The sequence below is a fragment of the Heterobasidion irregulare genome, assembly GCF_000320585.1.
Source record: "Heterobasidion irregulare TC 32-1 unplaced genomic scaffold scaffold_09, whole genome shotgun sequence".
Taxonomy (NCBI): Eukaryota; Fungi; Basidiomycota; class Agaricomycetes; order Russulales; family Bondarzewiaceae; genus Heterobasidion; species Heterobasidion irregulare.
This window is the reverse complement of record NW_009258205.1, coordinates 935,166-955,883: the sequence shown is the minus strand read 5'-3', so window position 1 is coordinate 955,883 and position 20,718 is coordinate 935,166. Positions and strand designations below refer to the sequence as shown.

General features: G+C 55.7%; 10 protein-coding genes across 10 annotated transcripts; 4 read left to right on the top strand and 6 right to left on the bottom strand.

Annotated features, from left to right (window-relative positions):
• Nucleotides 1-138: 138 nt before the first annotated feature.
• Nucleotides 139-2,372, bottom strand: HETIRDRAFT_39125 (uncharacterized protein). Its single transcript, XM_009551342.1, has 6 exons — nucleotides 1,985-2,372; nucleotides 1,713-1,895; nucleotides 1,159-1,329; nucleotides 816-1,091; nucleotides 688-754; nucleotides 139-617 (listed from the first exon to the last, which is right to left on the bottom strand). The coding sequence occupies exons 1-6, from the start codon at nucleotides 2,261-2,263 to the stop codon at nucleotides 562-564; spliced, it is 1,032 nt and encodes a 343-aa protein (XP_009549637.1). The 5' UTR covers nucleotides 2,264-2,372; the 3' UTR covers nucleotides 139-561.
• Nucleotides 2,373-2,803: 431 nt separating this feature from the next.
• HETIRDRAFT_326095 (uncharacterized protein) lies at nucleotides 2,804-3,337 on the top strand (the record flags this gene model as incomplete). Its single annotated transcript, XM_009551758.1, has 4 exons — nucleotides 2,804-2,831; nucleotides 2,898-2,938; nucleotides 3,001-3,128; nucleotides 3,247-3,337. 4 exons carry the CDS (start codon nucleotides 2,804-2,806, stop codon nucleotides 3,335-3,337), a joined length of 288 nt encoding a protein of 95 aa, XP_009550053.1.
• A 671-nt stretch (nucleotides 3,338-4,008) lies between these two features.
• On the bottom strand, nucleotides 4,009-5,735 carry HETIRDRAFT_237608 (uncharacterized protein; the record flags this gene model as incomplete). The annotated part of the gene is made up of 6 exons (XM_009551757.1): nucleotides 4,009-4,075; nucleotides 4,130-4,194; nucleotides 4,258-4,622; nucleotides 4,697-4,742; nucleotides 4,805-5,308; nucleotides 5,391-5,735. Coding segments are annotated over 6 exons (1,392 nt in total), but the record flags the coding sequence as incomplete, so codon positions are not given.
• A 919-nt stretch (nucleotides 5,736-6,654) lies between these two features.
• HETIRDRAFT_107663 (uncharacterized protein) lies at nucleotides 6,655-7,013 on the bottom strand (the record flags this gene model as incomplete). Its single annotated transcript, XM_009551756.1, has 2 exons — nucleotides 6,655-6,896; nucleotides 6,953-7,013. The coding sequence occupies 2 exons, from the start codon at nucleotides 7,011-7,013 to the stop codon at nucleotides 6,655-6,657; spliced, it is 303 nt and encodes a 100-aa protein (XP_009550051.1).
• A 480-nt stretch (nucleotides 7,014-7,493) lies between these two features.
• On the top strand, nucleotides 7,494-9,376 carry HETIRDRAFT_325220 (uncharacterized protein; the record flags this gene model as incomplete). Its single annotated transcript, XM_009551755.1, has 2 exons — nucleotides 7,494-7,650; nucleotides 7,707-9,376. 2 exons carry the CDS (start codon nucleotides 7,494-7,496, stop codon nucleotides 9,374-9,376), a joined length of 1,827 nt encoding a protein of 608 aa, XP_009550050.1.
• A 1,965-nt stretch (nucleotides 9,377-11,341) lies between these two features.
• HETIRDRAFT_107661 (uncharacterized protein) lies at nucleotides 11,342-11,819 on the bottom strand (the record flags this gene model as incomplete). The annotated part of the gene is made up of 2 exons (XM_009551754.1): nucleotides 11,342-11,659; nucleotides 11,730-11,819. 2 exons carry the CDS (start codon nucleotides 11,817-11,819, stop codon nucleotides 11,342-11,344), a joined length of 408 nt encoding a protein of 135 aa, XP_009550049.1.
• Nucleotides 11,820-12,543: 724 nt separating this feature from the next.
• On the top strand, nucleotides 12,544-13,201 carry HETIRDRAFT_454102 (uncharacterized protein; the record flags this gene model as incomplete). The annotated part of the gene is made up of 5 exons (XM_009551753.1): nucleotides 12,544-12,664; nucleotides 12,738-12,778; nucleotides 12,838-12,921; nucleotides 12,977-13,075; nucleotides 13,130-13,201. 5 exons carry the CDS (start codon nucleotides 12,544-12,546, stop codon nucleotides 13,199-13,201), a joined length of 417 nt encoding a protein of 138 aa, XP_009550048.1.
• A 225-nt stretch (nucleotides 13,202-13,426) lies between these two features.
• HETIRDRAFT_388130 (uncharacterized protein) lies at nucleotides 13,427-15,904 on the top strand. Its single transcript, XM_009551752.1, has 5 exons — nucleotides 13,427-14,200; nucleotides 14,255-14,447; nucleotides 14,499-15,153; nucleotides 15,228-15,391; nucleotides 15,456-15,904. Exons 1-5 carry the CDS (start codon nucleotides 13,681-13,683, stop codon nucleotides 15,571-15,573), a joined length of 1,650 nt encoding a protein of 549 aa, XP_009550047.1. The 5' UTR covers nucleotides 13,427-13,680; the 3' UTR covers nucleotides 15,574-15,904.
• A 506-nt stretch (nucleotides 15,905-16,410) lies between these two features.
• Nucleotides 16,411-17,344, bottom strand: HETIRDRAFT_454100 (uncharacterized protein; the record flags this gene model as incomplete). Its single annotated transcript, XM_009551751.1, has 2 exons — nucleotides 16,411-16,491; nucleotides 16,652-17,344. 2 exons carry the CDS (start codon nucleotides 17,342-17,344, stop codon nucleotides 16,411-16,413), a joined length of 774 nt encoding a protein of 257 aa, XP_009550046.1.
• A 199-nt stretch (nucleotides 17,345-17,543) lies between these two features.
• Nucleotides 17,544-19,010, bottom strand: HETIRDRAFT_441490 (uncharacterized protein). The gene has a single exon (XM_009551750.1). It carries the CDS (start codon nucleotides 18,997-18,999, stop codon nucleotides 17,737-17,739), a length of 1,263 nt encoding a protein of 420 aa, XP_009550045.1. The 5' UTR covers nucleotides 19,000-19,010; the 3' UTR covers nucleotides 17,544-17,736.
• Nucleotides 19,011-20,718: the final 1,708 nt, after the last annotated feature.

Here is a 20,718-nt window from a genome sequence, read left to right as displayed (position 1 = left end):
TGGAGTCTAAATCTATCTGAATATTGAATGGGTCTCTTCCTGGACGACCCCGGAAGAATGAGCTCAAAGACCCCAGAAACCCTTGAGTATTTGATGCTCAAAATAGCTCCAGATGTGAGTGAGCGTCGAACAGAAAAAAAACGGAAAAAAACCAATCAATGGTCAAAATCATTATAACGTGCCGCAGCCAAATCCCGACCCGTCAAACATACTGGAAAAATGAGCAGCAAATGCTATATCCGTATGTAAATGACACCGTCGTCCCTGTCCACAAACCTGGAAAACGCGATCCGTGCACAAATCAGAAACAGACTACGAACTGCCGTCCATCCATCCAAATCGCACGAAGAGAAAAAAATGGGAATCAGGAACGCAGGAGCACGTCGGTGAAACCAAGAGGGCCGTCATAGACCAAGATGCGAAATCCCTTCTATGTATATATGTATGATAAATAGCGATAGCTAAAGCGTGCGGGGGAAGAGGAGTCGTAGGGTGTTGCGACGCGTCGGTCTGTCGTCGATAAAGTTGGCTGCGCGGTACGTGTCAGAGCAAGGAAAAAGTCTATTTGTTGCCAGTGGTCTTGTAGAGGACAAGGCCGCCGAGGGCGATGGAGTAGCCTATCATAGTACGTCAGATGATGGGTTGACTGGAAACAGGTAAGCGGCTGGCTGAGGAGGAGAAACGTACCGAGGACTTGCAGAGGCGTGATGGTCGACCCGAAGATCAGCACCGAACCCGTGATGAGCAAAATATCCTATGGGAGAAGAAAGCCATTAACCTCTGCCCACAACTCATCCCAAGTTTTGAAAACATACCTTGAACACGCCCGCGAGCGTCAAGACAAGACCCGAGCCAGCACCGACAAGGAACACCGCCGCGATGTTGAGAAGAAACGCAATGAATGCGTTGGTAATCAGTACGAGTGGGCCGATGCGCAGAACCTCGTAGAATGGCGCAAGGCCTTCGGTGAACGGCAGGATGAGCATGTTGATCAGCGCGCAGACAGGCGCGTAGTAGTGCAGTGAGACGAGCGGGTCCATCTTGAGGCCGTGCAGGAGGATCTGGATCATCACGAGCCGAGAAGCTTCGAACTAATTATGGCACGAGATAGAAGGGATAAGCCAACGATACAGAATTAAAAGCGGGAGGGGTACATACGGCAACGGCAGCGGCCTGTGTGAGGAAGCCGACGAGGTTGAAACGTAACTCGCCATGTGAGGCAAGGGCGACTCCGGACGAGATCATGAATACGATGACCGCGAGTTTGCGGTTAGGCTCTTGGATGCGGAACGTCCATAAAATCAGGAGGATAGCTACAGGCACGAAGGCCTAACACACGGCGGTCAGCGTTTCCCGTCCAAAAACAATCTCACGACAAGACGATGGAGATGTAATGTTCAGGAGCGACACAGATTTCTGATTGTGATGTCCGGAGATGGGATTGTTCTCCGAAAAAAAGAAATGCGATTTGCGACGCGCTAAACATGAAAAGAACACGGTCGGGTGTAAGGCGTATCTGGGAATATGCTATCAATGCTTGATACAACTAGATGCGGCAACCTCGGACGCACCTCTGCACTTCGTCAGACACGAGACAAGTGATACCAGAGAGACATTTTAATACACCCGAAGGAAGCTCTGACACGGCGATGCCCATTGCAGACCGTGGACCGAAGACCGTAGCAAGACATGACAAACGAAATTTGACGCACCTTGAGCATCTGAATGTAGGCCACGCTGAGGTAGAGATACGCGGTGTTGCTAAGAATTAGGCTGGCGCTGAAGAGGAGGCCGATGGGAAGAATGGAGCGCGTGAACATGTCTTTCGTCATATGAACATCTTTTGCACCGTCTAGAAGATGCGTTGTGCGCTGCAGCACACGTGTGCCAATAGTCTATCGCGACACGAACGCGCACCACGAGCGGGTCAGTATACTGATGGCCACCTCACGACCCAAATGATGATGTCGAAAAGGAGACTCACGGCGAACGATAGATGCCATGTTACAAGGAAGACGGGGTACTTGAAGTTTAAGGTGTTATACAGATAGTTGTTGTAGATGATAACGGCGGAGCTGAGACAAATCCATATAGGGATGATGATGGTTGTCGACTGAAACTTTGGCTTGGGCTTGGGCGCAGGTGTGGAGACCGGAGAGGGGAGAGGGCTCGTCTGGCCGTCACCAGAGTCCTGCTTTGAAGCGACCTCAAGATACTGCGCGTTGTCGCGGGAGTCGAGGGGTTTCTCAGGGGAGGCGGACATGGTGGTGCTAAGAAGGAGAAGAGGATGAGATAGAATGGAGCGAGTGACTAGGGTCGGGAACAAAGAGCTGACAAGCTGAACGAGAACGGGGTCGAACAAGAACGTTGACTGCAAACAAACTGGCCTCCCGCCCCTGGCCTCTCTCCAATTTTATTATTCTGCCGGCCTTTTATCGCCGAACCCCGCCCACATCGTTTCGTCACTCTCCTTGGACCCCTCTTGAAGTCTCGTAAAGCACACCGATAGTCTCGTAAAACATACCATATCAGTCTTCTAGCGGCAACATTTTGCGAGCTCATGATTGGCCACTCAAGCTCTTGCATGGAAGACGAGGGTACTTCAAGTGCGTGTCTGAAGGCGTCTGAGCTGATCGGCGTACATTCCTCTCACCGGCCGGAGCCGGGGCCGGGGCCGGGGCCGCCGTGGCTCGCGTTCGCCGCCTGCCGTCTGTGGTACCCTCCTCCCTGACGTCCGCGACAGCGTCCACGGCCGCCTCGCCTCCCTCGTTCGCTTCCATCACGCAAGGTAGGACGCCCCACGATGTCTAGCCTCCAAGGCTACGTCGAGCGTACGTTTCTCCTCGCATTCCTCACCGCCGATCCCCACTCAAGCAATATTTTCATTTGACGTGCAGGCCGCGTACTTCTCATCCTACAAGATGGACGCGCTATAGTCGTACGATCGCTTTCCCCTGTGTATCCTGTGTCACGCTGAAACCTTGACTGTCGTGCTATTAGGGGATTATGGCGGGCTACGACCAAAAGTCTAATGTCGTCCTTTCTGAATCCAAGGAGCGCGTGTACAGCCTCGAGGAAGGCGTCGAAGAGATTCCTCTCGGTCTCTACCTCGTCAAAGGAGACATGATGTGCGTCCCATTTCTCCGCCCCACCACTTTGTTTTCCCTTGCGCACCCGTCGTCGCGCGCGGGACGCCAGAATGTCCATCCGAACCAATCTACTCACTATTTCGCCCCGGCGCCGCAGCATCCTGATCGGCGAAATCGACGAAGAAAAAGACCGATCCACCGACCTCTCGACCATCCGCGCCGACCCGATACCCCCCATTCACTACTAGACCTGCGTCCCACGCAGCAAGAACACATCGATCGGAGCGGAGGGCGGTGTTGCGCAGTAGTGGGCCGTGCCGTGCCGTGCCGTGTTCATGTCCCCATTGTCCGTGCTACTACAAGTTGCAGCCTCCCTTCCTCCATCTGTCTGGATCTTCGGCGCTGTGCTGCGGCGGCGCGCGGCGCGTCTGATCCCCGAGCTTGTAGGCAATCTGTTGCCATGTTGACGGGAACGGATAGCTTGGGCTGTGAGGGACGGGAGGGTTAAATGAGAAACTATCAGCGTAGAGCAGAGTTACATTGGATGAAACAAATCAAACCGTATATATACGGGGCTTCAGGGCCGTGTCCGTCAATTGCTATTGATTCTTGAATTCGGGCTACCATATACACGAGGAGCTGCGACCATTTTCGTGTTTCCTCTTCACCGCCGCCAAGCAGATACTCGAAAGATGCTATTGATTGAAATTATTAAATGTACCATACAATAGAGCATATGTTCGAACTGTCCACAGGGTATGCGACAACTCCAGGAAATTTATAGTACATGTACGCGCGGTCTGACCTACAAATCCCCAATCATGCTTTCGACACTCCGAAGCGCCTCTTCGGGTGAAATCGAGAGCATGCCAATTGAGGGCGACGGCAATGCCGACGCCAACGACGAAGAGCCCGCCGTTGTCGCATGCACAATGAGGCGAGCGATAACTTCACCAAGCTCGACCATGATCGCGACGACAATGAGCCTTGAGCACGGATTTAGTACGAGCAAGCTTGATGATGTGAAATGAAAGGAATACCAAATGATGATCCACGTTATTCGCTCCATGGCATTATTGTTCAAATGGTCGTGTATCGCGTCGAGCTTCGTAGCCAGGGCGCTTCAGCACCAACAAACCTTACAAGACGAAGACGGCTCAAAACCTACCAGATCGTTCGCCCCCACCAGCCTATCGTTCAAGCTCCCGACTCTCTCCCCGATCTCAAGATAGCTCCGCACGGCGTCGTACAGCCCGCGCATGCTCGCCTCGCTCCAAAACAGCTCAGGCACGTCGAGCACGTTCCCGCCGAGCACGACGTCGCGGCGGAGCCGGAAGAGGCGCCCCGTGAGCCGCATCGCCTGGGTGCGGGAGAGGTTCAGCGCACCCGTCGACGCGAGCTGGCGCGGGATCGAGGTCGTGCGTGGGTCGGCGAAGATCGCATGCGCGAGGGACTCGTAGTGCGCGAGGAGCGTCGATTGGGCGAGCGCGTGTGATATGGAGAGCGTGAGGAGGTGCGAGGGCGATTTAAATGCTGGAAATGCGCCGAAAGCATATAGTGGTGATTCAGTTTAGTGGGCACGCACGAGGAAATTAGTTTGTACGCACTGAAAAAGTCGTTATAAATTCGTGGGTACGCGATCGTAGGGTCATACTGCGGGAGTCTCAGTCAGCCATGCAGCAGCGTTTCAGGGGAGAGAAATGCGTTGAACGCACAGCATAATGACATTCCTCAACCTCCCAATCCGCCTCAGGGAGCTTCCGCCGTATTGCCCCCGCCCCCTCGACGTCTTCCAAAATACTGCGCTCCTGCTCCTCATCGAGCCCAAAGAACACAATCACGCCATATGCAAAGAACACCACTTCCGCCACGTTCTCGCTATCCACACGCTCCCGCTCCAACGCGCGCGCTTTGTCTGCCCTCCCCTCTCTCGCAGGGGCTTCGTCGATAGAAGGCTCATCTATCTCTGTTGTCTCAGCTTCGGTCTCGGTCTCCGGATGAGAACGGGAGGTGTTGAGGTTTTCGAGGGGTGATGATGAGGGAATGTACCCGTCGTGGAGGGAAAAGGGTGTTTCAGAGGCCGAGGTGCCGAAGTAGGTCCCCTGGTAGCCATTCTCCTCGGCTTCAGACATGCGGGAAAGATGACGGTCTTGCGCAGGTACGGAGGAACGGATATTGACTGTCGGACCATAGCCAGGGAGAAGTGGGAGATGATACATCTACAAACTCCACAAAACGGCAAACGGCAAACGGCAATTAGTACACCGCCGTCTTGCGGCAGAGAAGGCACGTCGGACGTACGACATAGAGAGCCTCATCGAACACCCTCGGCATGACGTTGTGCTCCCGCTTCAAAAAGCTCGCCAAAAACTTCATCTTCAGGCCCTCCGCGACACAATACGCAGTGATCCGCCTGTACCTCGCACGGCGCCGCTCTGCCTTGGTCATCCGCTCGCCCTCCGACTTGTGCTCGCGCATGCGCACACCCGCGTCGGTCTCGTACCCGTGCGCATCCTCGTCGATCTCGGAGAGGAGCGGCTTCGTCTGCGGGTCGGACGGGAGAAACACAAGCTTCTGCGTCAGTTTGGACGCACGATGCGGGTTCGCGTTGGCGGGTGATTTGCCAGAGGACGAGCCGGCGATTGGGGGTAGAGAGAGAGAAGGCCGACGAGGGATGAGCACCGGTCGGTCTGAAGGGATACGCGATGGTCGGGGAGGACGAGTTCGTGACATAGTGAGCAGGTCTATGAATCGAGACCGTGAGGATTTTTTTTCTCTGTGATGAGCGTGGGATGAATATAAATGAGTTGTGAGGCTACAGGTGAGTAGCAATCCTTCGAAGTTCCTCTGGCCTCAGATGAATAAAGGGGTTTCGAGTAGATTGTCACCTTTAGTCGATGTTCATAAAGTCGAGAGACGCCAGAATGCTCACCGTGTTGTCTTCAGAGAGCTCGGTGGAGCTTGATGGTTCAAGGCGCCGCAGGAGTGCTTGCCGCTGTCGCTGACGGCCTCGAAGTCTTGTCTCACGTGATCATTGCGCCTAGCCATCGGTACCAGCCGTTCGTCATAGCGGCTCGAGCTTACTTCTGAGTGCTGCTCGCCGTACTACAAACCGACCTTTTCCTGCAGCAGCCGTGCTTGTGAAGTTGAAAATACATTACATAACACAACCAATACATAGCACAGGGAAGTAGAACCATACGGGGAATGTGGCGGGGAGATATACGAGCCACAATCAAGCAAATCCAAGTCCGAATTGTGTGGCGCATTTTCAAAGTCCATGCGTACCGTCTGCACGATCTTACATGCGGAACGACTATCTTCTGCGGAAGGTCAGAAACGGAGACTACAAATTTACCTCAAGTCATACGACTGTCCAGTGTTTCAGAGTCACAATCCGACCCATCCTCTGGATCTCCGTAGGCGTCCTGTCTCCCATTTAAGACCATTTCGCAAGGGGCCGAATCCACGTATCAGGCTTGAACGGTGTCGTGGTGTCCGCATGAAGGTCTCTGTACCAATTTGGGCCAGGATGGTGAGTAGTATCAATTTCTCTCTGTAATTATTAGGAAAGCCGCAGGCGCACCAGATCAGGTTGAGAAGACGAGTAGTCGAGTTGGAAAGACGGGTAGTCGAGTTGGAAAGTCGAGTAGTCAAGTTGGAAAGCCGAGTAGTCGAGTTGGAAAGACGGATAGTCAAGTTGGAAAGACGGATAGTCAAGTTGGAAAGACGGGTAGTCGGGTTGAAAAGATGAGTGGTCGGGTTGGGAATAAGAGTGGTCGGGTTGGAGAGACGACTGGTGCAATTCTAAAGGTAATGAGTCGGGTTGGAAGGACGAGGAGTCGAGTCATAAAGGCGCCCACCTGCTACGGAAGCGAGGCTACCGCACATGTCATCATGGACCGTGCGCGCAGACCTCCCCATGTGAATCACCAAGAGGGAACCGCAGAACAATGAAAGGCGCTCATGACATGCGGTAAGTCGTACCTGCGGCGAGAAGATCTGAGATCAGGCGGACAGTCGAAAAGAAACGAAAAGAAACAAAACCTTGCCGGGACAATTATGACCTCATGCAGCCTCAAAGACATTCCCTAAGTTCAGACGACCTTTGACTTTCGACCATCCTAAAGCGACCAGGATGGCATAAGCTAGGTGTAATTGATATACGCACCTAAGGTCCTACCCCCATCCGCTCTCTCTCTCCAAGTGAACGTTCCTTTCGACCACTTCCATCCCTTGACTTTCTTACCGCTTTACCATCCATCCCCCACCTAAACCTTTCTATCACTGTCTGTTATCATCTTCTATCACCGTCTACTATCTTCCGCCACCCTCTTCTTCCATCGTCGTGTACCACCTTCCACTACCACCCCCATCACCCCCATCACCCAATCCTCTACCATCATGACCTCCCCGATGAAACGCTCTGGATCCAAATCTGGCGTGGCTGGCCCCGCGCCAGGAAACAAATCCAAGGTCAACAACGAGAACGACGAACCCAAAGCCAAGGGCATCGACAATGGCACCACCAGACTCCCGCCCATCGTCGACGTCCTGACGCGTGAGTCTCCCGCCCCCACGTCCTCGCTCGTTCCCCACGCTGACCACTCTCCACAGTCCGAACACTCGATGCCCGCAGCTCCATCACCCCCTCCCACCCCAACCTCGAGCAAAGCATGCTCGGCATCGAGGCCTTGGACCAGTCCGTCCCCAAAACCAAGAAACGCACCAAGTCTGTGCGCTTCGCGCTCGATCAACCACGCATGCAGCCCCCGCGCACCCCCAAGGCCCGTAGCAAGAAGCGCCTCATCCGCTTCGAGGACCACCCCGGGCTGTCAGAGCTCGAGATCGGCGCGCTCAGGGCCGCACGCATCATGACTATGCCCAGCCCTCCTAAGTTCGGGGCCCCCGATTACGACTCCGACTCCGACGAGGAGGAGGACACAATCAACTTTATGTCCCGCCGGCCCACCAGAATGAAGCCGGCCAAAGTCTCGGCCCCGCCTGCAGAACATTCCAGCGGTAATATCTTCGCAAGAAATGGCAACATCTTCCCGCCCATTCAGGCCCCGTCCCAGGTCCAAGCATGGCCAGTCGGTTCGTACAAGGCTGCGATGGCTGCCGAGAGAGCGAAGAAGGCTGAAGAGAAGGCTCTCAGGGAAGAGGATGCTAGGAAAGAGGCAAAGCAGAAAACGCAAGACGAGAATGCCAAGAGAGACGCCGAGGAGGAAGCCGCCGTGGTGCAGATGCTCGAATCTTCGCCCACGCAGTCATCCGAGGAACTTCCCGAGGCACCCACCGACGCGCCTCAAGATGCCCTCAATGAGGCACCCACTGAAGCACCTCAACGGGACCCTCAGCAGTCCACCAGCAAACAAGCTGACGACATTCAGGAACCGGAACCAGCGGCGCCTCTCTCCCTGTGCCCCTCCCCTCCGCCCCCACCCCCTCCTCAGTCTCACCAGCCCGTGAGCGCGGTGCCCGAGAGTCAGCTCTTCCCCGTTCGCAACTTCAAACAGGCCCTTGACGACATCACTAAGGTGGACGCAGCAAAGGACACTGTGGAAGGTTCCATAGCCATCGAAAACGAAGAGGATTGGGTCATTGTGGACACTCCCGAGCCCCAGCTTCCGTCACCCGAGCCCTCGACCCAGGCGCGCAGGTCGCCCATTATTCCACAAATCATGCAGCGGGTGACGAGGTCAATGGCTAAGAAGATCCAGACGAAGCTGCGCGTCATCTCTGGCTCCAAGAACAAGCCCACGGCGACTGGGTCTAAGACAAGCACAGCGTCTAGAGGAGCAAAGGCGAGACAGATTTTCAGTAGGGCGAAACCGGCGGGATTAGCCAGGACTCAAACCAGGACCATCTCCGCTGCCGAGTCGAGGGCGCAGACCACACCGCCCACGATTCCAAAGGTACGCACAATTGCCGTCAACAACGTCGAGCTTGCGCTGACCATCCCAAAGCCGACTTCTATCGCAGACTCTGAACCTACTACCTCGCGCCCAGAGCGCAACCAACTAAAGAGGCGTTGGATGGACGACGATGTCCAAGAAGCCTCCTCGACGAAGCGCAAGCTGTCAGGGCAAGCGCCGCCAGCGAAGAAAGCCAAGCTATCGTCAACGTCGGAAGCCCCTGTTGCGGTTCCACAAGGTCCCACGTTACCCGCGTCCCAGGAAGCTATCTCAAGCCCTCGTGTCTCCGCAAAGAGGCGTAGAGATGCCGATGAAGAAGAGGACTCGTCCATTGGAGCGCGTCTGGTGAAGAGGCTCAGGAGATTGTGAGGGCCGTGTCGGAGGAGGCGGTGGTCGAGGGGAGGAGGTGCTGTGGATGGCGATTGGAGGTGTTAACTCTTTTTTTTCAGATCTAGATTCAGTTCGGTATCAAGGCGAAGCCAAGTCTCTTCAAAATCGCATCTTTTGGTGACAGTACCTTCGGCCGGGAGGGACCTGTTGTTGGGAGATGGGGTGGCGAGAGACACGGCTTCGGCGTGTCTCGGTGAGTGCTCTTCTTCACAGACGTTTTTGTTTCTCTGTTAGTATCGCGACGACAACGACAACAAACCGCACGCACGCACGCACGCACGACGAACCGCACGCATATAACGACGACGATCACGCACGCACGCACGACGACAACCCATACGCACGACGACGACGACGACGATCCGCACGCACGCACGACGACCTCACGGTGGAAGACGAACGGACCTCTCTCCCGACTCAGGAACGCTGTGCTGTGTCTGGCCCGCACCGCATGTCGTTCCCTGCGCCGGACGGGGCCCGTGGGCGGAGCAAAGCAAGAATCGCAAACAAGCTAAGTAAACTTTCTCTCTGTCGTGCGCGCAAACACTGCGCGGTTCTTTCCTCAGATTCAGGTATCGGTTTATTCTCTTCTGCGGCATGGTTCGAGGTGGCGTGTTGGATGTGCGCTGGTCGCATGTTTCTGGGGCTGGATAGAGTCGAGCGTGGTGGAGTCGAGCGTGGTGGAGTCGAGCGTGGTGGAGTCGAGCGTGGTGGAGTAGAGTATGGTGGAGTAGAGTGTGGAGTTGCGCGTCGTGGTGGACGCTGGTTTCCTTGGACTGGATGCTTTTAGCGGTGTGGGGATGGGCGTAGGCAGTTGGCTGCGCGCGGGCGAGCACGCGAATCCACAGGCAACGGTGGAGTGCTCGCCCGAAGGCGGATCGTATTCAAACATTGGTCAGTCGCATCTTCCTTGTCACCAAAACCAGAGAGCTGACCGTGACCCGCGCGTAGATAGAGTGGACGCTGCCGCGAGTTCTGCATGGTAGGAGGGGAGGGCCGGGCTAGGTGTTTCGCGAGCATCGAGTCTGTGTTCTTTCTTTCGAATATGCCGGGGCTCGACGTCGTGTCGGGGAGAGGCTGCGATGGGTGCCGGTGATAGGTCCGGAAACGATGGCAGTCGGATGAGGATGTGCGCACGGACTCTGGATGCGGACAGACATTTGGCTTGCGTCGTGTTCTTCTTTTTCTATTCTCTCTTTTTTCTCCTTCTTTTTCCTCTGCGTTTGTATCATGATTGTGAATTTGTAAACCTGCAGAAAAACTTGTTCTGATCTGCAATGACAGGCGGGCGTGACATGGACGGTCGACGATTACTGCTATTATCAAGCACAGTGTGCTTACCAAGTGCAATGACCGCGCATACCAGAGCGTTAGCGTATAACCATTGACGCGGACGACAATAAAAAGAACAAGAGCGAGCAGTCAATGTCTGCTGCGTTGGACAAGTTGAACGTTGAACCTCTGTAAGTGCAGTCATTGGTTGCGCCTGCCAATACACGACGTAAACAACGCACAAACACCGCACATCGTCCCTAATAATCCCCAGGGGATATCTGTGGTATATTAGCAATATACCCGGAATCAACCGCGAATATACCCACCTCCCCTCCGGGGATATTCACGGTCGATTCAAGGTAATGTCTTGAATATACCGTGAATATACCTGGGTACTGAGTATACTCACAGTATATTGTGGGTTTATTCGAGCTCGATATCATTCCAATCACTTTATATGCGCTCCATAGATAGAGAAATAAATATATTAACAAATCATAAAACTAATACATGCTATTGAAGGCTACACGACAATTCTAAGGCTTGAAAGATCTACAAAATATACTTGAAGAGGCGAGAGGTGCGAATCCCGGCTAGATGTTCCCCCGCATACGCAAGCAGCCACGGCGCGCATCAGGGATGGGACGACCAGCACCTTGACGCAAGAATCTATTGCGGTGGCGGGAGCGGTGCGTCCGCGCGTGGCCTCGAATTCGAGGAGTACATTTTGGGGGGTGCATCGGGCTGCGGCACCGCGCTGTCGAACACGAGCACATCTGGTAGCACGCCACGCGCACAAACGCAGCCGCTGGCGAGTGCATCGGTGCCGGCAACGTAGAGGCGCATCCTGCGGACAAGCGGGGTGAGCATGCGTGTCAAGGCTGAGAAGATCAGTGCGGGAAGAGACAAGGTCACCAGGAAGGGTTGCAGCTTGATAAGGTTGGCGAGTGCAGGGAGCGAGGGGAATGGAAAGAATGCGGTGTAGTGCTGGGGTCAGTACTGCCGTGCGGGGGGTTAGCACTGTGACACGGAGAGCCCAGATGAACACTGGCCTCACTGATGTTGCTGCTGCTGCTGCTGCCCCGACGACATTGGCACTTGCGCACGCACCGCAGACTCTGAGGCTAATCCGAGCCACCATGCGCATGAGAAACACAGATGCTAGCACCCACGCCAACGCCACCAAGCTCAGCCTGTGCTTACCCTTGATCTCATCCATCCAACGTTCACGCTCACACCCGCAATACCCACCGTTCTGACAATTCTTGCCGCACACACGTCGTAGGCTGTGCTTGCAATCTCCTTCAGTCCCACCCCGGCCCGCCCTGAATGGACGCATATATGCGCTCTGATCCCGCATTTTCAGGCATTAGATCTGATTATATGAGAAAACCGGAACTATAGAGCATATGGAAACATGTTTCAGTGGGAGAAAGACTCACCAAAATATGTGCACACTGGAGGCTCCTAGAGAGTAAGACGAAGGGAGCACTTAAGAGAAATCTCGACGCTGTCCGACGACGCGCACTCATCAGGTGACCGTCGAAATGGATGAGTCATCTCCCAGTTGGGATTGACTGGGGGATATTTGAGGGATATTCCCTGACGAGTATATTCCAGGTATATTCCAGGTATATTGCTAATATACCCCGAATATCCCCTGGGGATATTTGGGGGCAATGTGCGGTGAAATATCCCCTATCCACACTCGCGCCTACTCGCGCCCACTGAGCAGGGGTCATGACAGGCCATGACGTCGACACTGAGGATATGCCCCACAGCACCTTGCGATTTAAAGACGACTCCCAGAGCCCCTATTCCCGCACCATAATCTCCACGACACCAATCTTCGCATATTCTTAAACTTCAAGATGTCCCCAACCGGAATTTCTGGCACACAGTCACCCGCTATGCAGGACTGCGAGCCCATGGGCGCATCCTCTATCCGAGGCGGCAATGCGGGAGGAGTACCAGACAGCCAACAACGCGCACGTTCGTATCAATTTTTTCTTGCTAGCTTGCTGCATGCAGTGCGCTACGTGATCTGATTCTTTACGATGATCAGAATATTTTGAGGACACCGAAGCTGCCCCCCATCCAACAATGGTAGCCGTTCCATCCACATTCTACCGGGTAGTCCATTCGCTCATTCTTTGTTCTTACAGGCTGCGCCAACGGCATCTGCTGCTGTACGCAATTTGCCTCGAGATGTGTTGCCCGCCCAGTCGCGGCCAACAGCCCTCATGGAGGTACGCAGCCTTCCATAGACCTCTAGTTATCTTCATATCAAATTCTTCTATACAGACAGCCCCAACCTCCTCCGATGCCGTCCGCAACATAGACCCTGAAGCCGTCAAATCGGCTCAGCGTTCGTCCAAACAGAAGGCCGGCAACCCCTTCGAAGTGTGCTCGTCCATTCCATGCACTGCTTGAATTTGACATGTTTGCCAACTGCAGAATGCCCCCACTACGTCTCCCGCGATGAAGGATATGAGCAAAGATGATATGGACTCGATCATGCGCACCTAAGATAACCCTAAGTGTAACTTGTACGACCAGCGTTTGAATAGCGTTGCACCAAATGTATATTATTGTTTTTTCACCCGAGCGTGGGGATACGATGACGTAGAATCAAAAGTTGCATTTTCTCCATTATGTCAGCAGCAGGTTGTACTTGCAGGCTGTCCTTGACAAGGTCAAAAGGGGGACCGACTCCGATATCCGACACGAACGTCGCGAACACCTCCCATCCTCCGCACCTCTCACAGATAAACTATCCTCTCCCTCGTCCAGCACATCCTACACTCCAGTGCTCAGCCTTTCGTCGTTAGAACGTGACGTTCTGTAGTCCTCGCGACCAAATAGCCTTCCGGACCCTCGTCTTCTTACCTCATCTAACGACCGTCTGCTGTACGAGCGGCGCAACCGTCTGATCACGTTGGGAGGCAATCCGTTTTCCTCAACCCGCAACAGCGCAGCAGCCTCTCGCCCGCGGACACCTCGCTGTCATGAGCGGGACACACTGGACGTCCCCACCGACGCGCCGCGAGCTCACCCTGCTCCTCTTCTGCCTCTGCGTCTTCGTCCTCGCGTATAACTTTGACGCCTCGCTCCACCTCCTCTCTTCTCGCTCCCGCTCTTCAGCCTCTCCAGCTTCGCTATTCGGGTTCCACATCGGCGGCTCCGAGGTACCGTCCATCGGCCCGGACGGAAGGCGACCGGAAGGGTACAGAGATGCGCTGGAGAACGAGATTTTCGGCGAGTGGGATTGGGAGGAGGGGAAGGTCGCAGGCGTGAAGGCCTCGGAAGAAAGTCGGATTATCGCATCGAGTGGGAGCGCGAAGGGGAAAGACGAGGACGCGTATGTGCGGGGGGAGGGCGTGCCAGGTAAGAATGCAATGTGGTTGCAGGGCGTTCGCGAGGGCGTGTACAGCCAGGCAGAGGGGCTCGGGACGATCAACGTGAACGATGGGTTTGTGAGATGGGGGGAGGACACGCCGAAATCATCTTTGGTATCGCATGTGCCAGGTCAGTCCAGGTCGTAAGTACTGTTTATCCGGCGCGACCAACAATTTCCTGCAGGCTTCACGGTGCTGGATCACGTCTTCATGTTCAACGGGACGATGATTATCGTGACGGACGACCCTTCGTCGATGCCTGACACCGACGCCATTGGCTCATCTTCGACTGATCGGAACCAACCGCCACAAGAAGTCGACTGGCAGGTCTTATCGCACAGAGACGCGGCTTCGAGATTAGGGCCTTACGGCGGAAGGTATGCGTTCTCTCCGGACATTGAATGACTCTCGAGCTCACGCGTCTGCAGAATTCATGGAGTGACATACATGTCATACGACGCCTCTTCAGCGAGCGATGCATACACACTCCTTTCGTTGCACCGACTCTACAGCACCGTCCCCTCGCACAACTCAACGCCGCCTCATCGCCTCTTTTTCCCCACAATCTCCACCTTCTCCGATCCAGCTCCGGACCCCGATGACGACGCTGTGATTCGCAAACGCTCCAACACAGGCATCCACCCCTATACACTCAAAGCAGCCTACCCGACCCTGTCCGGCGCGCTCTTCTCCGAGGATTTTGCAGACTTTAGTGGTCTCGACATTCCTATGCTCCTGGACCGCGTCGTCATCGCCGACCGGGCCGCCGCAGCGAGGTACGGAAGCACCGCAGACTTGTGGTCGGGCCCCTTCACGTTGAACGCGCCTCGGGACTGGTTCGACGGCATACAGCGCAATCTAGCGAGGTACTTCGGTGAGGGAGAGGGAAAGGGCGATGGGAAGAAAGAGGTGACGTATCTGGTCAGGCAGGGATACGCGGGCTCCGGCGCGCGGTTGAGGGCGGAGGACCACAAGGCCTTGTTGGAGCAGCTGAAGAACTTGCAGAAGAGCGGTTACAAAGTCAACGTGATCGACGAGTCGTCGACGTGGGCGCAGAGAATGAAGGCGGTCGTGCGGTCTACGGTGCGTTGTTGTTGTCGTTCCGCATACACCCTGCTAGCTCTGAAACTCAGCGTCCTCCCTTCGTCCCGGTGCAGATCGTCATCGGCGCGTTTGGAGAGCACCTCTCGGACAGCGTCTTCATGAAGCGCCAGCCGCAGACGACCCTCATGGAATTTTTCCCCTCGGGCGTGTTCACGCGCGACTGGGAACTCGTCATACGCTCCATGGGCATCCGGTACATCGCGTGGCAAGGCGAGCAGTACGTGTTCATTCACCCCGCCTCGCCTCCCATCCATGACCTTACGTGCTTTTTTTCGATGTAGAAAATACACCGGCGAGTCCCTCCCGTTGGTATCGCGGCCCTCAGGTCCACAGGAGGTGCACATAGATGCCGCGGCGGTCGTGCGCGCCGTCAAAGAAGAGCTCTCGCGAAGAGCATGAACGCGATCTTCCTCCCGCCAGCAGCGCGAGGGGGGAACGCCCTGCCCAGAGCATCCCGGCGCGCGCTTCGACCGCCTCACAACCCCCGCGTTCGACCCGACTGGCGCACCCCACCTACTCTGACCTTACGACTACTAGATGCGCTGGCGCCGGTGCGACGGTTACATTACACCAGTACCTCTCGCGGCGTCGCCCTGCGGAGCTACGAGTATATATATAATTATCTTTTTTGACCTGCGCCCGCCGGCGGTCCTATAAGCTTTGTTTACGGACTGTCGTGCTCGCTACACGCACACATCGCTAGAACCATCATACATATATTCATTTGGTCTTTGGAGCACATATGCATTCTGGCTTGCAAACTGGATGTCAGAGTATTTATTCCTTACGAGAACGTCTTCTGGCAGACTTCGGGATACTCCTTGTCGGCTTATCAGACAGCCAAGTCTGAAAGAAGGGATATTACCGGTAAAAAAAAATCTGCGAGACTCAGTGTGGGACACAGCGTGTATAGAATGACCAAGGCGGCCCAGAGTCTTCACACAACGGCAAGCAAGATGCAGTTTAGCATACACTGACACGCTTGAGCCCCCCACAGGCACGCTTTGAAGGCAAGCGAGCGCATCACGCTCGCACTTTCATCCACGCCAAGCTCGCGAGCCAAAAATGGAAAGAGGGAACGAGGACGCCTGGACATCCCCCCGGAAAAACAGCACTGAGATTTACCTGGGGCGACAGAGAACAAATATGATATCCGTGACGCGATTGGCTTGTCTACTGCTACTGCGGCACGCGGGTGCGACGAGGGCACAGACGACGAAAGGGTTGGGAGCGCGATCAGAATGGTAGGCGTTGGGCGCGCTTGGAGCGCGTGCCCGAGAGGTACCAGAGCGGCTTCGGGCTCCTGACGGCGCGGTACTGAAGCGCAGGGAGAGAGGGACCGCGTGAGCATCTGAGCCGCAAAGCAAAGGAAGGACAAAAAGGACAAAAGATACACAAAACGGCGACGAAAACCGTGGCGGCCCTTACGAAGACAGCAAAAAAGGGCGGAGGAGAAAAACAGCGAGAGCGCACGCACCGACTTGTACCGCTTGACGCGCGCGCCCATATCGCGCATGAGCGTCCGCATCTTGCGCCGCCTGTCCTGGCGCACGCGCTCCCACTTGTGGCCCTTGAACATGCGCTTCCTGCCCGCGTACATGCGCACTTTCCAGCCGACGTCCTTCTTCTCGCGCACGACGCCCACCCAGTGCACGGGGCGCGTCCACGGCGCCTCCTCCGCAACCGCCTCCTGCGCCTTGGCCTGCACATCTGAAACGACCGCGGGCGCGGGCTCGCCCAAGCGCGTCTTGGGCCCGGGCGGGAGGAGCCCTTCGATGCCCGCCTTGCGCGCGGCCTTGACGAGGTCCGCCTGGCGGCGCAGCGAGTACTTTGGCGGCGCCCAGCGGCCCGTCTCGGGGTTCTTGTGCGGGACGAAGGGGTTCAGGAGCTGCAGCCTCGCGCTCGCGTCTTGCTTCGATGCGGGCTTGGTCGATGACGATGGCACGGATTTGGGCGCTGCGTGAGGCGTTTTCGGGGCGGTGGGGCGTGGTAGCGGTGTGGAGAGCGCAGAGGGAGTCGGAGGGGACGATTGTGCGTTGGCGCTGGTGCTAGTGGTGGGGCGAGCGGCGGCGGCTGCTACTGCTGCGGATGCTGCAGCAATTTGTGGGCCAAGTCTGGGGAGAGCTGCGATTTCGCGCATACGAAAGCGTTTTATGGCCTGCATGGCCATCGTCGATGACTGCCGAGTGTGGGACCGAGAGGCTCTCACAGCGAAGAACGCAAGCCGTCCGAGCACGTGGCACAATGCCCGGTTCCGATTCGTTGGAGCTCTCCGGGCTCGTTCAGGCTCGGTCGACTTGTCAATGGATCCTCTGGTGGACGAGGTAGGGCGCACCATCAGTATATAGGTATTCTATGACTCAACTTCTATCTATGACAAGACAGATTTGATTATAGGTAATAAAGAGTTCCAAGTGAAATCTCAAAGACAAGGCAGCTATAGGCAATGTAGTTCTGCTGATACGATGCGGGCTGACCGGTAAAGATTGCAATAGTTTGATATTACCTCCGTGAATCCTGCGTGAGTCGACCTCAAGTGACATGTACACCTGCTGTCCCTGGTTATATTGCCGGCTCTGTATAGGCCCGCATATCATTTCCCTCGTGATCCTCCACTCGCACACCGGGGAGCATCTCCAGCCCGAGTGCCAGTGCCTGCGGAAACCGCCAGCGAAAATCCCTCACCACCCTCCGACTCAGGAATCGCACGACCTGCAGAGAAGGGGGCATCTGCGCCGCCAACCAGACGAACATGGCAGAAGCGGAATGGGGATCGATTGCCTGCCCGTCTCGAGGGAAAAGCGCCAGATGCGTGATGAGAGGAAAATATCCGTTTCTGTACTTTGGGACAATGGGGGGAGTGTCTGGGTCATATTCAACCTCCCCATCGTCACCAGGATTATCATGCTCATGCATGTGCATATGCACATGCGCATGCTCGTGCTCATGTACATGCATATGCACATGCGCATGCTCTTGATACACAATCCCGTCGTCATTGTCACTGTCGTCGTTGTCGTCGTTGTCGTCGTTGTCGTCGTTGTCGTCGTCGTCGTCGTCGTCGTTGTTTTCGTTGTCGTCGTCGTTGTCGTCGTTGTCGTCGCCGTCGCTGTCGTTGTCGTTGTCGTCGTCGCCGTCGTCTTCGTTGACTTCATTGTCGTCCTCGTCGTCCTCGTCGTCAACCCCATCTGAAGGGTAGTCAGATTCGCCATCATCGGTAACGGATTCATCGCCTTCCTCTTCGGGATACGGGGCACTTCTCTCGGACCAGGTCTCATGCGGAAGATAGTAAAAGACGATATGAGTAAGGCGGGGACAGTTTTCCGCGAGCACCTTGAACATCGGCTCAGAGACGTTGACCAGCGTCTCCAGATGCACGGTCGTGAGTGCCAGGGCCCGCTTGGACAGGAACCCCGAGATGCACGCGCGGCGCTCTTCCCGGCGCTGTAGCGATTCCTCGTACCACCGAAGGAGAACGTGCTCGAGATTCGGGAACGGGATCGCTGCATTTTTGCCGCAGTCGGGGGAGCACTCGGCGTGCCAGCTGTCCAGGGCCGTGAAGCGCAGGTCCGGGAGAAGCGGCAGGTCGTGCGGGCAGAACCCCCGCTGCACGCGCAACAGGGTGCGCAGGTTCGGCAGCCGTCCGAGGAAGGCCCTCCACGACGGGTGCTTCACGTCCGCGATCAGCTTTTGCAGCGTCGGACTGCAGCTCGGACCGATGCTCTCGAAGATGCTCTCGGGCATCGTGGCACGGCGTATCCGCGAGGTGGCAATGATGATACGGATCTGCGAGAGATAACCAAATACCTCGCCGAGCATGGGCATCCTGTGCTCATCGGCAGAGACTATGTCCACGCGGCGCACCAGGGAGCCCAGCGAGAAATCGCCCGCACCTTGTGCCGCGTGCTTCAAAGCACGGTGCAGGGCGCCCATGTTCCCATTCGAGACCAAGATGGCTTGGTACAGGAGCGGCGTGGCGAGAGCGCGCCATCGTCTGCACACACGGACGAGGCTCAATTTCGTGACTAGAGATCGGCGAATCTCACGCTGCTCGTCTGAGAAAGAGCCATAGAGCTGGTACACGGGCAATCCTGTCTCGAATGAGTCGTGGAAATCTGGGTCCAGGATACCTGGGACGGACGTCGCCCACCCGAAGATCTGCAACCACATCTCGTTGGGGAGGTCGGGCAGCCGGGGGTCGGTCTCTTCGCGGACGCGTGGAAAATGCACCCAAGGCGCTGTGCGATCGAGTCGTTCTCGTCAATTGATCCATGCAGGAAGAGAGACCACACACCTGCTAGTCCCCTGAGAGGGACGTGGCGATCCATCAATTCTTGACGCGGGATCAGTACTACAGTTTGTTTCACTTCACTAAGTCCCGCGAGAGCAAAGTCAGCTCTGAAAGCGCCACACCAATAAGTCGCGGCCAAAAAACGCACGGTGATCTTTATGGTCAATATGGATGAGGGACGATGCGGTGTCAGTTTAAGTCTCAATTTAATAGCTAGTTCCACTCTTTAACTTGGAAGTCTCCGTGAACGACCAATGTCAATGTTGACCAAACGGCAGTGGCAAGAGGTTGTAGACACGAGTAAGTTTGGAATCGATCAATCGATCAGAGAACTACGTATACGTCAGTCAGCTTCGATCTTCGGAGAAATCCGTGACCGCCGTTCGTTTTCGCGTCCTCAATCGCGCAAGCATGCATACTCACAGTTTCTTCAATATTCGTGGTAGGAGGCAGCCTTCAGACGACTCTGTGAGATCCTAGTGTCCACGACGGGCGCGACTGCGAGCAAGGTCAGGATAAAGGTCTTGCAGGCGCTGTGAATGGTCTCCTCTCCCTCTCCCTCCACCCGCGTTTCTGTCCGCACGCCGGCGGCTCCAACGCTGCGAGATGGTCGACTCTGTGCTAATGTCTATTTTTTTGTGTGTGCGGATAATAGGTTGGTGTCCATGATAGTGCTGCTGCTTATGTCGAGGGCGCCGGGGCTCAATGCCCAAGGCCCACCGGCGTGCGGACTGACCAATCCCGTGCTTGTACCTCGTCTCGCGATGCCTTGAGTCGAGTAATATAGGACTGATTCACGAGCTGCATCGACGCCCAGGGCTGCCGATAGCCTGCCATACACGCTGGCCTGACCTGGCCAGAAGCTGATAGCCGGGGCTGAGGTTCTTGCAACTTCGCGTAGCAGGTGACACGCAAGGCAATAAGTGCGCTCGGGTGCGCCATCATATTTCGGGAGGCACATCGAGGCGGCTAGAGAGAAACTCGAGAAACCCTTATGGTGAGCCAGCCTCACACACACGTCTGAAGCGGGGGACCTTGTTGAGACTGCTGAGAGATCGTTCAACCCAATGGCGTTGCGTCCATGTATGTTCGGGGAAGAGTAAAGGCTGCGACCCGAAAGCTCAGCCATGAGCGTTTCAGCTTCACTGCGCGCTAGTAACTTAATAGATGCTTTCACCTGTCGAAGCGAGCTGAAGTACTGCTGAATTGCTGCCCAAAGCCCCGAACATAGTAATCGATCAGGCAGATGCCAG

Bases quoted from the DNA above. Each gene is read 5' to 3' on its own strand.
- HETIRDRAFT_39125 (XM_009551342.1), bottom strand. From the start codon at position 2,263: ATGTCCGCCTCCCCTGAGAAACCCCTCGACTCCCGCGACAACGCGCAG. The intron at 1,896-1,984 runs GTGAGTCTCCTT...GTGTCGCGATAG, and splicing joins CATGGCATCTATCGTTCGCC to ACTATTGGCACACGTGTGCT. The intron at 1,092-1,158 runs GTATGTACCCCT...TGCCATAATTAG, and splicing joins CACAGGCCGCTGCCGTTGCC to TTCGAAGCTTCTCGGCTCGT.
- HETIRDRAFT_388130 (XM_009551752.1), top strand. From the start codon at position 13,681: ATGAGCGGGACACACTGGACGTCCCCACCGACGCGCCGCGAGCTCACC. The intron at 14,201-14,254 runs GTCAGTCCAGGT...AATTTCCTGCAG, and splicing joins TTTGGTATCGCATGTGCCAG to GCTTCACGGTGCTGGATCAC. The intron at 15,154-15,227 runs GTGCGTTGTTGT...GTCCCGGTGCAG, and splicing joins AGGCGGTCGTGCGGTCTACG to ATCGTCATCGGCGCGTTTGG.
- HETIRDRAFT_441490 (XM_009551750.1), bottom strand. From the start codon at position 18,999: ATGCCCATGCTCGGCGAGGTATTTGGTTATCTCTCGCAGATCCGTATC.